Raw genomic sequence first — 16,705 nt, 5'->3', positions numbered from 1 at the left:
AATAAATATTATTTTTTGAAAAAAGGGGAAAGGAAAGGTTGAAGAGAATATACAAGTTGTCTTTAAGTATTTTAAGGGCTGTCAGGTAGAGAAGGGATTACACTTGTTCTGTTTGGCCCCAGAGGCCACAACTAGGAGAAATGGGAAAGTATTGAATTTAGTTTTGTTGCAAAGAAAAACTTGATAATTAGAGCTATTCAAAATTAGAATGGGGGGGCAGCTAGATGGCACAGTGAATAGAGCACCGACCCTGAAGTCAGGAGGGCCTGAGTTCAAATCTGGCCTCAGACCCAAACACTTGATACTTACTAGCTGTGTGACCCTGGGCAAGTCACTTAACCCCAATTGCCTAAAAACAAAAAAAAAAATTGGAATGGGCTACCTTAGAAGGAAGTGGGTTCCCCTGCACTGGAAGTCTTCAAGGAAGGGCCAGGCGACCTCCTGTCAGGTGTGTTATAGAGAAAAATCTCATTTAGGTATGAAATGAACTCCATGACTTCTGGGGTCCCTTCCAACTCTGACATACTGGAATTCATGTAATATCCTCAAAGGTACCAAGATCACCTTTTTCCCTTTTCTAGGGGTGCAGGCTGCATCTTTATTGAAATGCTCCAGGGCCAACCTTTATTTCCTGGAGTTTCTGATATCATTGAACAACTAGAGAAGATCTGGTCGGTAAGAAAAAAATATATCTTATTCCTAGAGGAAAACATACCTAAGTTTCAAACTTTGAAGCAAATCTACCCTGAGGAGGATTATAACAATTTATCTACTTTGAGGTATCAGTTGTACATAGGACTTGATTAAGAGTATGGGTTGGGCATTCTACATTCATGTAGTTGATGTTACTAGAAAGACTGAGACTGACAGAGCCCTTTGAGTTGGAGTTCTAAGCTATAGTACGGCTAAAGCTAATCAGGTGTCCACACTAAGTCTGTCACCAACGTGGTGAGCCTATGCGAGCAGGGGGTAGAGGGAAGAACCAGGGAGTGGAAAGTGACCCAGGTTGGAAATGGAGCAGGTCAAGGTTTCCATGCCAGTCAGATGGCATGAGTTTATTAAGAGCTGCTGCATTTCCAGCCTGAGTAAAATAGGGAGATTTGGTCTCAAATAAAAATATGGCAACTGTAGTATGTGCCACAATTGTAAACTTCCAAGTAGTAAGATCATTGTGTTCCTACTGTGATCTTAGAGTATTCCATGAGCCTTCCTTGCTTTTCAAGGTCAGGTTTTCTTGATCTCTTTCCTCACCTCAACCCATGATTTTCTCCCAGAGCTAATTTTTGCTATAGAACACTAATTAACTAGCCTCTTCCCCCAGCATCCAGCGTCTGTACTACCCATTGATACACACACACACCCCATTGCCTGTATTCAGAAATGCTCTCTATTTATTAAACACAAGGATTTGAATTTAGTATAACCTTGTTATGTATTGTACTTCTATTGGTCTAATATAGAAGGCCCAATACAGCTTCTTAACTTAAGGTGAATGGATTCATTTAAATGGTCAAATAATGTCAACTAGAGATTTACTCCTAGGTTATTTTGGAACTTGAAGGAGGCAGGCAATTCTTGAGTAATCATCTTGATTATGAATGTTACCTGGAGTCTCCCATCTGAGTTTCTTGAGAGGAGATTCCAGAGTGCCTTTTTATGGGGGAAAGTCAACTTCTTTATCACTTGCTTCCCACAGTTATTTGGAGTGTCTCTAAATTTTTGTCTTTTTAAAAGTTTTTTTGGCATGATCATGAAACCTTCATTTCCTTCTTTTTGGTAAATAAGAGCAATAGCAGTAGTTAAGAGGGTTGTGTGGTAGTCAGCTGATTTCTTTCATTCATTGAGTAAAAAGTCAGCAGGAAAAATAAAACCAGATAGCTGAGTGGCCTTTGTGTACCACTGGACAAATTTGAGAGGTCAAGGGAGAGAGAACAAATGGAAAGTTATAAAATAATGATCATACTGGTTCAATAGTTTGGGACACCATATGAACCTATTATATACCATTATTTAACCTCGATTTCATTGGTTTCAGTATTCTTTCCACTGATACACGTTGAGATCCCGCATGTCTTAGAAAATGGGTTACTGAGTTCCTATGACTGAAAACATTTATCACTGGGAGTGAAGATGGGAGGCATGGACAATTTATTAATGGGGATCTTCTTTGCACCTTAAGTCAACCCCTTTGGGTAATCCAGCCTTTTCTTTAAAATATTTTGAGAATCCTGAGAAGTTATAGCAGAGCAAAAAGCAACTTAGAATGAAGCTTTTCCCTTATCACACCCAATGATAAAGAAAAAATCTAAGTGTAGCAAATACAGCAATGTCCTTCTTACAAAAAAACTAACTGATGGCCACCTCACCAGCCCCTGGTCCCTGGCACAACCATCCCTGTATTATTTCCCTATCTCCTACCCCCAAACCAGGGCTTTGCTAGACTGGGGTATTCCCTTGTCCTTTAGGAGGATGGCCTTTTAGACACTGGCTTTTTTCATCATAAGGATATTATTGCCCCAGATTTCTTTGCCTTCCTTTTTAAAAGGCATTTAATTGGGGCAGCTAGGTGGTGCAGTGGATAAAGCACTGGCCCTGAAGTCAGGAGGACCTGAGTTCAAATCCGGCCTCAGACCAAATACTTGACACTTACTAGCTGTGTGACCCTGGGCAGGTCACTTAACCCCAATTGCCTAAAAACCAAAAAAAAAAAAGATATTTAATCAAGCTCCTTCTGTGAAACAAATATGGTTCTTCTCTCCAAACCAGGGAGACATAAAGTAGAGAAAATACTAATTTCACTAATGAATGTTGATGCGAAAGTTTTGAATAAAAAGGAAACTATAGCAATATATCCAGAAAATAATTCACTGCCACCTAGTTAAGTTGATATCAGGAATATATGGATGCTTAAACATTAGGAAAATAATTAACATAATTAATTATCTAACCAGCAAAAGCCATATGGCGTTTTTTTTAAAATCAGGAATGCTTGAAAGTCCTCTATTTCATTAAATATCTATTTTCCTCTTTAGAATTATACTCAGTATTGCTAAGTAGGTTATTCTGGGTTGTAATCCTACATCCCTTTCTTTCAGGAATATCATATTCCAACACCTCCTTTTCTATATTGTGATGGCTGCTAAATCTTGTGTGATCATTACTGTGGTTCCAAGGCATTTCAATGGTTTCTTTCTAGCTGCTTGAAGTATTTTCTCCTTGACCTGGAATCTCTGGATTTTGACTATACTATTCCCCAGAGTTTTCATTTTGGAATTTCTTCCAGGTGGTGACTGGTGTATTCTTTAAATTTCTACTTTGCCGTCTGGATCTAAGATATCAGGGCAGTTTTCCTTTATAATTTCTTGGAATATGATATCTAGACTTTTATTTTGTTCATGGGTTTTCAGATAATCCAATGATTCTTGTGTGTCCTCGATCTACTTTCCAGGTCAGTTGTTTTTCCTGTATTTCACATTTTCTTCTACTTTTCAATTTTTTTTACTTTGTTTTTATTATTTCTTGATGTATCACAGAGTCAACTTCTATTTGGCCAGTTCTAATTTTCAAGGAGTTATTTTCTTTGGTAAGGTTTTGTACCTCTTTTACCAAGCTGCTAATTCTTCTTTTGTATCTTTCTTCCATAGCTCTCATTTGACTTTTAAAATAGTTTTTAGCTTTTTCTCTAATTCTTCTAGGAATTCTTGTTTAACTTGTGTCCAATCTGAATTTTCCTTTAAGGCTTTGCTTGTAGATGTTTTCAAGTCATTGTCTTCTGTGTTTGAGTCTTGAGCTTTCTTGTCATCATAGTAGCTCCTTATGGTCAGGTTCTGTTTTTGTTTGCTCATTTTTCTTGATTTTGGACTTTATGTTAGTCTTGGGTTTTGTTCACTTCTGGAGGGGTGTGTGTGTGTGTGTGTGTGTGTGTGTGTGTGTGTGTGTGTGTGTGTGAAATGTCTGACCTTAGCTTCTGGCTTTTTGCATCCTTCTATCGCTTTCACAGCTCATTTTCTGGGCCTGCAAGTTTTTGCTGCTTCCAAAGTGATGTGATGCAGGGAGAGGTTTGTTCACAGCCCTCCTGGTCTTAGCTCCGCAAGTTGGATCTGTTGGTTACGTATAGTTGAATTTCAGTAGACTGTCAGCCCTCTGGGAGGTTCTTCAGGTTCAGAGTGACTGAACTGATGGCTCCTCTTTGTTCTTGGTCTTCTGCTCTGGTTTTTCTGATGCAGGCTTATGTGCTGGGTTAAAGGTTAGAACTGAGTCACTGCTCTGTTCCTGGGCTCAAATCCACACAGCTAAGTTTCTGGAACTTATTCTGTGCTCAGTCCTCAGCTAGGGCCCCATTCACTAATGACCACCCTTCTCCCCACTACGTCTATGACTCAGAACTTGGTAATAGACAACAGAGCTTCCAGAGAGCACCCATGCCTGTTTCTAGATCTAGTTCAGGGGTCCTCGCCTCAGTGTTTCTTTCCCTGGTGCTCTGTCTTGGCTTCCTTTTGGTCCCTGGGCAATAGAATGTTCTCCATCCCCATCAGGCTGCATGCTCCTGGCCAGTCCCTACTAAGTGTCTACAGAGCTTTCTGTCCATCTTCCTAAGCTTCCCTGAGCTGGGAAAGTGATTCATTGTGACTTTTTCTTGGCTTTCTCATTCAGAATTCAGGCTGACCCATTTTCTAGGTTGCTGTGGAAGAGGTATGCTGGAGAGCTAAGGCAAAAATGCTGTCTTTTATGTCACCACCTTGACTCTGCTCCTGTAAGGTGTATTTTAGATAATTAAATAGATGACATCAATCTAAAGATATTAAGTGTTAATTTGTTAAAGTGTATTGCTTTTGCTACATTGATTAGTATAGAGCATTAGAAAGAGCATTGGCCTCAAATAATAATAATGAAAATAAAGATAATTTACATTTTTCAAAGTTTTCAAAGCATTGTCTATATAGTTGCGTTATAGTATATCTACTGTATATATGTGTCTATATATACCTATATATATATGTCTATATATACCTATATATAATGGATATGCTATAAAAAGTATTATTATCACCATTTTATATGAGGAAACTGAGGCTCTGAGAAGTAGCTTGCACAGAACTGGTAAATGTTTGAAGTAACATTTGAACCCCTCCCCTGACTCCAGATCTATCACACTGGCTTATACGGAAAAAGACAGTTTCAAGTCCTGGTTCCAATAGTTACTATTTATTTATAGACACATATATACAGTAGATATACTATAAAGCAAAATGGAAATAATATTTGTACTTCTTCCTCCAAAGGATCATTGTGAAGAAAGCTTTTCTGTAAACCATAGAGTCCTATATAAATATAAGCTATCATTATGATCAGTCCAACATTCAGGGCTGATGGTTATGCCATAAAAGCCATTTTCATTTGGGCAGTTGTCTTATACACAGTGTAATAAAACATGGGGATTTCTCTTTGATGTTTATGATAATGCATCAAAAATTTAAGACCAATTAAACAGCAACGGATTGAACAAAGCATAAAGGGCATGCTATTACCCAGCTTCCACTTTAAAAAAAAAATCAATATCCTTCCCTGCTCATTAAATTTTGCTTCTCCAAAAGTAGAATTATTCTCCAGTTTTATTGACTCATGTAACTCATTGCTGACCAATACACTGTTGTTTGAAGGTGTCATAGTCTTTTAAATTAATGAGAGAAGATGGTTATATTTCTTGTGGACATCCCTCCTAGATATCCTGTTCCCCAGTATCTCATACAAGAATAAACTTATCAGGTAGTGAGTAGTTTTATTCCTAAATCTTTCACATAGATCAGAGATCTGAAAGGGACCACAAAAATAATCTAATCCAACCTCCACCCCCCATCTTATTTATGGGAAAACAGAGTCCCAGAAAAGGTGAATGATTTGCCCATGCTGAAAGAGTAAGTCACAGAAGAGGGAATTAAACCCATGTCATCTGACTCCAAATTTTGAGTTCTTTTACTACTCCATGCTGTCTTAATGTAGCAGTCTTACAGTTGGAGCTCCACTCTCATGCTTTGATATAATGAGACAAAGTCACAGAGTCGTCCATGTGCTGCCTTTTTAATGTGACAGATTCAGGCAGATTTAAAAAATTAAATAAATGAAGCATCCTTTCTGTGACCTCAAGCTTCTCAATTTGAGTTTCCTCATATGTAAGCAATCTCAAAACCAACTAGCCGAATATCTTGCAGGGATGATGATGGTGGCGGTGATGACAATAATGATGAAAAATAATAATAATAGCTAGCATCTCTATAGGGCTTTAAAGTTTGCAAAAATTCTTTACATGTTAACTTGTGAATCAAGGAGCATTTATTAAGTACTTACTATATGCTTGGCACTGTGATAGGCACTAGGGATAGAAAGACAAAAGCAAAACAGTTCCTGCCCTCACAGAGTTCATATTCTAACAGAAGAGATAATATGCACATATATAACACAAACTATATACAGGACATTCACAAAACAGGTACAAGATAGCCTTGGAGAGGAAGGCACCAATAGCTGAAGGGACCAGGAATGGCCTCATGCAGAAAATGGAGCTTGAGCTGAGTTTCAAAGGAGACCAGGAATTTCAAGTTATATAATATATATATTTGAAAGGCATTATGGTAGAGTGGATAGAGTACCAGCTTAGAAGTCAAGAAGTCAAGAAAACCTGGATTCAAATCCTTCCTCTGATGTATATTAGCTCTGTGACCAGGGGCAAGTCACTTAACCTTTCAATGTCCCAGGCAACTCTCTAAGACCTGAAGTTATAGATCATTCCCAGTACCCATGAAATCACAGGTACAGACAAAAAAATAATAATCATATTTGATGTAGCTAATTTTTTTCTTAAATCAACAGCATTTCTCTGATTTGGGTCCAGATTTCCCAATCTCTAACCACGGTTTCCCTTTTTGTTTATTTTGTAAGTGTAAAGATGTTCAGTCTCAGAGGCACACATGTAAAGAGGAAGGCCTAAAATGCCATTTTTATGAATTTTCTTTTGTTCCATAATTCCATCACCATTGTCTTTCTGATCAAGCTTTTATCTGTTTCACTAGCCATAAACATTGCAGCACAAGATCCAGTCCTTGTTGAAGTAAGAGTAAGATGAATTATACCATATTCCCATTTATCAATAGGAATTCCCATTGAATCTTAATTCCCATTTTTAAAAAGGTAAATAAAATTGTTAGGTACACCAGCCCATAGTGGGTTCAAACCAAACCAACCAAACAAACAAACAAAAAAGCCCTACTCTTTGACTCTTAAAGTTTTAATCAATGGTCTTTAACTTTACTTGTGAACTATACTAAAAATTTTCTCTTACTAACTTTAGGAAAATTCTCCACATCACCCTCAGGGAAAGCTAAGAGGCAAGAAGTTATCAGAGATTTAAAATTTGCTGAAATCTTATTGGAACTCTATAATGTCATGTTAAAAAGCAAAATCATATTTTTCAACCTACAGGGTATAGACCCCTGGGGGAAGGGCTGGGAACTAAGAAGTTATTCAAATCCATAAATAAGCAAACATACCTTCCATAGACTGAATAAATAATGTACCTTGCATATATATAGATATGCCTAACTGTTTTTCACATATAGATAGTTGCTCTTATGATTAATAAAATAGAAAGTCACTTTAAAGTGTTACTGAATTTATTATCTTTGTCATTATGTTATTTTCTCAAGCAGTGGATACAAATAGTACAAATACTATCACATGAAGGTCCAATAAAATTTTTGATATTATAATGAGGCCTTCATACTTAAAAAAGGATGGAACCCCTGAACCATCACACAATAGTTCAAAATAAATATGGAACTCCCACTTTAAACCGAAGAATAAGTCATAACAATTCTAATAATTCTGACAGGTACAACAAATACAGAAATGGGGTTGGTTTGTTTGTTTTTGTCATTAGGAGTTTGAATTCACCATTGGTGCTATCCTTTCATTGTCAAGCGGTTGATTTTCTTGTTTTCTTTTCATTCTGATCAACCAGCTGGTAGGCACATCCCAAAGTCTGAGCCAGTGAAAACTTGTGGGCACAAGTGAGCCACACCCACTTGTTTACACACACAGAGCTTAGAACTTTAGATTTGGAAGGGAGTGGAGAGATTAATCAGTGCGTGGTAGTTGTTTTTGTGTTTTTCCTTTTTAATTGGCCCAATTCTTTTTTTTTTTTTTCAGAATGGATTCCAAGATTCTCTGTGCTACCCTTAGCCTAGAGGAGAGTGTTTGGAAAAATCTATAGGCATTCCAGGTGTTTTTTCATCTGCTTAGAGTAGGGAGTAGAAGGGTATCTTGAGAATGTCAGAATTGGACAGGGCCTTAAAGATCATCTATTCCACCCCCACCTTTTTTTTTTTTTAAGGTGAGGAAACTAGGGTTCAGAGAGGAAAAGTAATATGCCCAGAGTCACACAGCTAATAAATAAAGGAACTGGGTCTTGAGCCCACATATTCTACCTCCCCAACCAAGTGCTCTTTCTCCTATACCGTGCTATCTTATATGCATTTGATGTTAATGAGGAAAAAATAACAGTCTTGAACTCCCAAGTCAAAAAACATTAAGATCTGAACTAACTTATTATGTCCTTCTATAGTTAGGTAACTTATATTCTACTGCAGAAGTTCAGACTGCATTCATGTTTAAATAGTCTAAAGCTATTTAAATACTTCCTACTTATATTCAGTGCTTGTGAGAGGTCTCCACCTGTCAATAATATAGATGTAAACTATTACCAATTAACTATTTCTATAATGCTCCTGTGGTTCCCAGGAATGGGTATGGGTATTAGGAGTTATTTGAGTGTGATGTCGTGGATTCAGTTCAGTTCAACAAACGTGTGTTAAATATCTATTAGACCAGGTTTGCAGGATATAGAGACAAAAATTAAACAACCTCTACTTTCAAGAAGCTTTCATTCATGAAATGAGGCTGCTATGTGGTGTAGTAGATGGATTGCTATTGGACTTGGAATCAGTGAAGACCTGAGTATGAATCCTACCTCAGATATTTACTAGCTGTGTGATCCTTGGTTAGTCACTTGACATCAGCCTCAGTTTCCTCATCTGTAAAATCGAGGTAGTAATAGCTGTTGAAAAGAACAAATGAGATAACATATGTAAAGTGCTTTACAAATCTTAACGCCCTCTCCCCAAATATCCATATATGCATATACATGTGCACTAGTGGTTATTACTATTACTGTAGAGATAAAACACATACACAGAAAAAGAGATAATTTGAGTGGCAAAGTGCTAACAGTTTGGGGTTAGCAAAGGCTTCCATTGGTGGTAGCACCTGAGCTGAGCCTTGAAGGAAGCCAGGTATTCTAAGAGAGAGAGAGATGAGGAGTAAGTACATTTCAGGCATGGAGGACGGTGTCTGCAAATACATGAAGGTAGAAGATGGGATGTGGAGTCTGGGGAACATTTAGTAGGTCATTTTATCTGAAGTGGCAGAATGCATGAAGAGGAATGAGAGATAAAGCCTTCAGGCTGTATGATCGGAACCAATCAAGATTAACCAACAAATTAGTTGTAATATATGTAATTTATGCTTACATCCATCGATACTGGCCTGTAGACTTAGATCATAAGTTATTTCCCAAGAAACTATTTTCTAAATCATGTCAAATACAAAGCTTGCATGTATGTGTGTGTGAGTATATGACTTATAGCAACTTCTTCCCTCGTTCTACCATTTCTGGACCATTTCCTGCTCTCTAAGGGCCTGTCTCCAGGGTAAGCTCAAACTGTAGCTCAGCTGCTAAGCAGTTGTAAGTTAGCATATTATCATTTAGTTTGGAGATCATAATTCTCAAAGCAACAAAATATATTTTACAATTATTCCCTCTTCTGATTTGCCCTACTCATCCCACTTTTCTGCCTTTATTTCTCTTCCTTTGGCTTCATAGGTATTGGGGGTCCCTACCGAGGATACTTGGCCTGGAGTTTCCAAGCTGCCTAACTACAACCCAGGTAATACTGACAGTGCTTCAGAATGCTCTTAGGAGGAACCATGTAAGTACAACATTGGCCATTAAGTACCAGATGTGAGTCTTCTCCTATTAGCTGTCCAATGGCTAGTGAAGGTCTTTTATTCCCTGGACATTTGACTGAGCTGCCTTGATTAGATCTTTTCTAAGAAAGAGCTTTATGGAAAGAGGTGAAGTTAACTGACTTCTCTTAAGCCTAGGAAGTAAAAATAGGAGCTGATCAATATTTGAAACTAACATACTAGTTAATTCCATTTCCATCTTCTAGAGGGCAGGGCATGGCATCTTACTCAGAAAGAAAGAAGGGAATCAGCCTTCTTATTTGAATACTCTTCAAGTTGCCCACATCAAAATCAGCATCAGCAGCTCTTTAAATCATGACTCAAAAACTTTGCAACTTAATTCTATTAATAAAGGTCACCAACAGTATCTAGCTAAGGAAACCCATTCAGGTCACTAAATTTTCCTTTGACTAAATCCTAAGACAGTTGCATTATATAAAATATAGGAAGAAAACTAAAGTAAAAGACCTCCACAAATGTCCTGAAACAGGCTGTAGGTCTCTTCCTCATCATGAAGTGAAGGGGACTCTGGCTTCTCCAAAAGCTCTACCAGTGGAGATGTAAATTCTGGTAGGTTCTATCAAGTTAGGTAGACTCCCTTGCGGACCTGGTCATAGAGTGTGTATCTGTCATCAGAGAATCAGCCTAAGTTTGGAGAAGATTATCACCTAATTGTAGAAGGGTTGTGATCATTGTTAGTGGAGGGAGTACATTCAATTACTTCAGGATCTGGGATTTCATGGAGAAGAGAAGCAGAACAGGTCTATTTAGACCAACAGATCACTTGGATTTATTTCATTTTCTTTCTGTCTGACACTGCAGTAATGTTGTTTTTGCCACCTTTGGTCTGAGCTTACCCTGGAGACAGGCCCTTAGAGAGCAGGAAATAGAGTATGTGTGTGTGTGGGGGGGGGGTGGTGGTGGAGGGTAAGCAAATTGGAAGTGAGGAAGAGAATGGGAGAGATAGAAGGCTGAATATTTTGCTTTCCTACTGTCCTATCTCAACCAGCTGCACATCAACCAGTAGACCAGACATCTTGGTTTAATCAACAAGGTTTACACAGATATTCTATAGTTTCATGTAGGGTTTCCTTGGCCTTGAAGAAGAGGGAATAATTGTAAAATATATTTTGTTGCTTTGAGAATTATGATATCCAAACTAAATGATAATATGCTAACTTACAACTGCTTAGCAGTTGAGCTACAGTTTGGAAATCCTAACAAAAATCAATCTCCACCCCAGTAAGTAAGTGGATTTGGAATAGGGCCATTTCCCCAATCCTACTCCCTGCCCCTAGGGCTCAGTGAAGAAAGGCAGCTAACAGGCTCCTCGCAGAAACCAATGCCCTGATGACAACAGTGCCCTTCTCCAACTATCAGAATGAGGAAAATTGGCTTCTCATTTTTTTCTTCCCTTCATGCTTCCCATCTTGCACTGGGAAGACCAGAAAGATAGTCCTTTTAAGCTTCCACAATTTTTTACTTGGATAGAAGAAGTTTAGGGGCACGGCTATTTTATGGAAGATATAACAAGCATTAAGTCTAACCACGGCAAAGGTAGCTGCCACCAGATTCCCTTCATTAATTAATTATGCTGATGAGTATAATTAACAAGAATTATCTAACATTTATATCATGATTTAAGTTTTACAAAGGGCTCTGCATCTTTTAGGCATTTTGTTCGAATAGTGATGGTGGATTTGCAGTAACTCATCCAGTTTCACCAAGTCTCTCTGTTGGCCAAGGTGCACATTGGTAAGAATTCTTATTCAGTTAGGACTGTGGCAGCCAACTAAAGCCAAGTATTCAATCTGACCCATTCAGAGGGTGAAGCCTTTTTAACCCCTCCCTCAAGTTATTAGTAAGCTCTTCTGGACACATTCAGGGTGTCCCAAAGATCTTAGTGCCATTTTAACTTAAAACAGCACTAAGACTTTTAAGACACCCTGTAAATTGACAACTGAAGAATCTGTCATGTCTTGAACACAGGAACAATGACATCAATAATGCAAACTTCATTCACAACAGGTAGGAATTTGGGAGGGGGCAACAACACATAGTGTCATGCCTAGAAGTATCTGCAGGAGCCACCGTCCCTGGCCTTGGACTTTTGACTCCGCTTCCCCAAGCTCTACCTTCTTCTCTCCGTAGAAAAGCAGGGGGTTAGATGAAAGCCTGAAGAAATCACTGAAAGGTACAAGAACCTATGCCTTGTCACCAGTGTGCCTCCTCTTCTAACAGAAGCTCCACTCCTTCCGTTTCAGTTCTGATTTGTAACCAGAAAACCAACCTTCAGTACTGATAGTGAGTACAGAACAGAGGACTGGCCTAGCTTAGGAATGGACATTTTGTCTGGCTAGCAGGGCAGCACAGGGCGGTAAATCACCTTTTTCCTACCCTCTTGATGACCTTTATTAATAGAATGAAGTTGCAAGGTTTTCTGGCCGTGATTTAAAGGGCTACTCTCCCTGATTTTGATGTGGGCAAGGTGAGAAGGGTATACAATTTAAAAGACATTTCTTTCTCATTTCTTTTTTTCTCTCTCTTTTCCTTTTCTTTTTCCTTCCCTTTTTCTTTCTTTTCTTTTCTTTCTTTCTTTCTTTTTTTTTTTTTTGGAAGCCGGCTGAGAAGTCTGTGTCCTCAACTTCAAAGGGCCAGTTGTCTTATTTTGATGTGGGCAGATTGAGAAGTAGGCTTTGAAAAGTAGGCTTTTTTTTTTTTGTTTAATGTTTTCTCCTGGGATAGCTTTCAGAGCAATATATCCAAGTGTCAGCGAGGGGATCTGATGAGCACGGATTCCCAGCCTCTCAGCAGGATCATTCTCTAACCGAAATATAAAAGTGAAATATTAAAAACCCTGGAACGTGAAATCCGTCTGCAGACTAGCCAGTGTCTTGCTTGCTTGCACCATGGGAAAAAAAGATCTACTTGAAAAAGGAGGGAGGAGAAAAAAGTGCTTTGAGTAAGAGGTTTACAGGTTTAGTAGAGCATAGTAACATCCCCTCAAAGAAGTGGGTGTTGCCCTGTGACCCCCCAAAATGCTCCTCCTTTGACTCAGCCGATAGAACAGTCACCCTCCCCCCCTCCCCCCACCCCTTTCACATGCTAACTGAGGCTCCCGTGATTGGCTGAACAATAAACTGGTCACACTTGCTAAAGGACTGCCATCTTTCACACAATTAGCCAAGACACATTAATCAAACTGGCGGGGAGAACTGGGAATGTGTCGTCTCCAGAACTAACCAGTCTGTGGTGGGGGGAGGGGAACAGCACTGGAGAAGAATTTGGGTTTTCTTTAATTAAGAGTATTGAGAGTTGGCAGGAAATAAACAAAGATGGCGTGTAGTAGGAATGAGAGTAAATTATCTTAAATTTTGAAGATGTTAAAAATCTAAATAATTCCAGGAGGAACAGGGGGATAGGTGGGTTCTGGGAGGCTGGCTGCATGTGGAATAGCGAAAGAACTCCAGGTATTCAGAGCAAGCTGAAACTCTTTCCTCATTAAAATTTGCTAATACAGAATTTTGGTACAGTATTAATTTAACTTTGGGACTTCTAAGCCCCCTCCCACGCCTTCCCCTCCCCTTTTTTTACGAAGTACCTCCCCCCACCCTTTTCCCCAGGAAATATCCTGACTTTGTACTTTGGGATCACCTCTTCTTTGGGGATCAAGAAGATTCATTCCAATAGGAAATATGGCTCTCAGTACATTATACATTTGAAAAGTATTATTGATCTGATCATGGCTCACACAGACACTGGAAGAACCAGTTAGAACTAATAAAGAGAGAGTCTAAAGTAAAAGGTTGCTGATCCCAACCAAACTAAGCAACTTGCCTTATTTGGGAACATGAAAAACAGTTCACTCTGAGAGAAAATTAGGATATATGGGGTTTTTAAAAAATTATTATTATTTACACTTCAGCGGTGCTGGTGTCCAGCTCTCATTTTCCGAATTTCCTTTCCTGTGGCATTTTAGTCCAGATTCCACCCTGACAGTTGACCCAGTTTTGCCAGCCAAATGTGGGGGCAGTTTGAAGATGCTTCCAAGGGATTAGCAGCATCTAACCAAACCAAAGCTTACCAGCCTTTTGCAGAGTGTACTGTCACTATCCCATATGTGAATCTTCCTTGGTAAAGAAAGTCCTTTTTCCTTCCTACCTAATTCCAGCACAGTTGCAGTTTTTATTTGTACTCACTTGTTTTGTCTGACTTCTTTTGCTTCCTCTGAAAGGGTTGGTAGTGGCTCTGTTTGCTTCCTTAAACATGGTTTTTAAAAGCTCTCATGCTGTGTGAGCTCAAATCCTAGCATTAATGTACTGCTGTGTTCATTTCACCACACTCAAAAGCACTGAATTTAAATCCCTCTCAATTCCGTCTGTGGTACCAGAAGACTTTATCCTTCTCCACTAATGGTTCCAAGTTTACATCTAGATAGTGGGGGTCAAGGACAGGAGAGGATTTAGAAATAACAGCGAATGACATTAGTCAATGCATTTGCCAAATTGGCAATTAGCTCCTGATGTGTACAAAGCATTTTAGTCCTGTCTCTTTGATGCTTGGGAGTAGAGTCCAGGGAGTCCTTGGAACTTTTAAAGGAGTATCTGCTGCTGAAGTCATGACTGAGTGGAGGCATGAGCTCAGCAACAGGGGAGCATCCGGGATTATCCTGCTTGGTGCTCTTTCAGTTGTTAGAGGAAGGGAACCTTCACCCTGGAAGTTTTCAAATGGGAAGAATTTGGTGGAAATCTGAAGGCCCGAAACAGTCTTTACAAAAGGCTCTGCAGGGACTGAGAATCAAATGTGTTAGAGGAAGGCAAAGGGAATCCTACCTACAGCGAGCTCCCAGATGCCTTTCTTGTGTTTTCAGCTTTCCACCACAAGATGGAAGCAAGAAATAGCCAGCAGCTTCCAAATGGTATCAGATGGCAGCTTGTCAAAGTGACATAGCCTCCGCTCTCAGAAGGTTCAGTTTTGATATAAATTCCGGTATGGATGCTTCACTCTCCATAGGATAAAGACTGAAATTTAAAATGATGAAAGTCCCTATTGTGATGATAAAGAGCTATAATGCTTTGAGCCCAAAGGGTTTGGACCATCTCTGTGTGTGGTTGTATGTGTGAATACAATCAGACTTGTAGCTCCCAAGCTGCCTAATAGCTGTCTGGAATGGTCTATTCACAGACACCAGAACTGTGCTATTTTAACTATGGGCACTAATTAATAACAAGAAGTTATCACAGTGAATGACCGTTCAGGATCCAAAAGACTCTCCATTCTACTTATCCTTCTCTAACCTCTCTGATGACCTCCGGACTTGCATCAATGAATGCCAATTAGACATCTGGAACTGGATATCCAGTAGACATCTTACACTTACCATGTCCAAAACCGACCTTATTATCTTTTCTCCCAAACCTTCTCCTCTTCCTTGCTTCCCTACTACTGCTGAGGGTACAACCCTTTTCCCAGTCACCAAGGCTCAAAACCTTGGTGTCATCCTTGACTCCTCACTCTCTCTCACCCCCCCATCCAATCAGTTACCAAGGCCTTTTGATTTTACCTTTGTAACATCTCTCACATATATCTTCTTCTTTCCTCAGGCCCACCGTGGTGTTCGTTCTCATCTTCTCACACTATAGCAATAGCCTGTTTGCTAGTTGATTGTCTTCCATGAGTGTCTCCTCACTCCAGTCCATCCTCCACTCAGCTTTCAAAATAATCTACCTAAATTCAAGATCTAACCATGTCACAAACACTATAAACCACAATGACTTTAGGATCAAATATAAAATCCTCCTTGGCACCCAAAGCCCTTTCTAATCTAAGCACCACTCACCTTTCCAGTCTTCTTACACCTTACTACCCTGTTCCCCAACTCTGGCGTGTATTCTGCAGTCTAGGGACATTGGCCTCCTTGCCATTTGTCAAAAAAGGGACACTATCTCTAGAATCTGGATATTTTCACTGGTTGCCCCCATACCTGGAATGCACTTCTTCCTCACCTCTGCCTCCTGTCTTCCCTAACTTTCTTCTTCTTCTTCTTCTTCTTCTTCTTCTTCTTCTTCTTCTTCTTCTTCTTCTTCTTCTTCGGGATGGGGTAAGGCTATATATATTAAGTGACTTGCTCAGAGTCACACAACTGAGGCCAGATTCAAACTCAGGTCCTCTTGACTCCAGGGCCAGTACTCTATTCCCTGTGCCACCTAGCTGCCCTCAAAAACATGGAATGCTTCACGAATTTGCCTGTCATCCTTGAGCAGGGGCCATGCTAATGTTCCCTGTATCATTCCAATTTTTGTATATGTGTTGCCAAAGCCAGCACCCTAGCTTTCTTCAAGTCCCAACTAAAATCCCATTTTCTACAGGAAGCCTTCCCAATCCCTTTAATTCTAGTGCCTTCCCTCTGTTGATTATTGTTTGCATATTGTTTCCCCCATAAGTCTGTGAGCCCTTTGAGAACTGGGACCCTCTTTTACCTTTCTATGTATCTTCAGCACTTAGCACAATGCCTAGATTGACAGAGTAGACTCTTAATAAGTGTTTATTGACTAACAAAAGGATTTTTAACAAGCTGGAACATTGTAATATAATATTCCATAATAAAATGAAATTCAATAGGGATAAA

At 39.3% G+C, this 16,705-nt stretch overlaps 1 protein-coding gene and 1 non-coding gene across 2 annotated transcripts in view; one reads left to right on the top strand and one right to left on the bottom strand.

Annotated features, from left to right (window-relative positions):
• CDK15 (cyclin dependent kinase 15) overlaps positions 1-16,705 on the top strand; it is a 112,752-nt gene that overhangs the window by 53,111 nt on the left and 42,936 nt on the right. The window contains exons 10-11 of the mRNA XM_020970624.2: positions 582-675; positions 9,935-9,998. Of these exons, the coding sequence (XP_020826283.1) occupies positions 582-675; positions 9,935-9,998 (158 nt within the window). The remainder of the gene's footprint in view (positions 1-581; positions 676-9,934; positions 9,999-16,705) is intronic.
• Positions 16,296-16,402, bottom strand: LOC144454916 (U6 spliceosomal RNA). Its single transcript, XR_013483464.1, has one exon. It is a non-coding gene; the product is annotated as a U6 spliceosomal RNA (small nuclear RNA).

This window comes from Phascolarctos cinereus, unplaced genomic scaffold (assembly GCF_003287225.1).
Source record: "Phascolarctos cinereus isolate Bilbo 61053 unplaced genomic scaffold, phaCin_HiC Scaffold_7;HRSCAF=346, whole genome shotgun sequence".
In the NCBI taxonomy this organism is placed as follows: domain Eukaryota; kingdom Metazoa; phylum Chordata; class Mammalia; order Diprotodontia; family Phascolarctidae; genus Phascolarctos; species Phascolarctos cinereus.
This window is presented reverse-complemented; position numbering and strand designations above follow the sequence as displayed.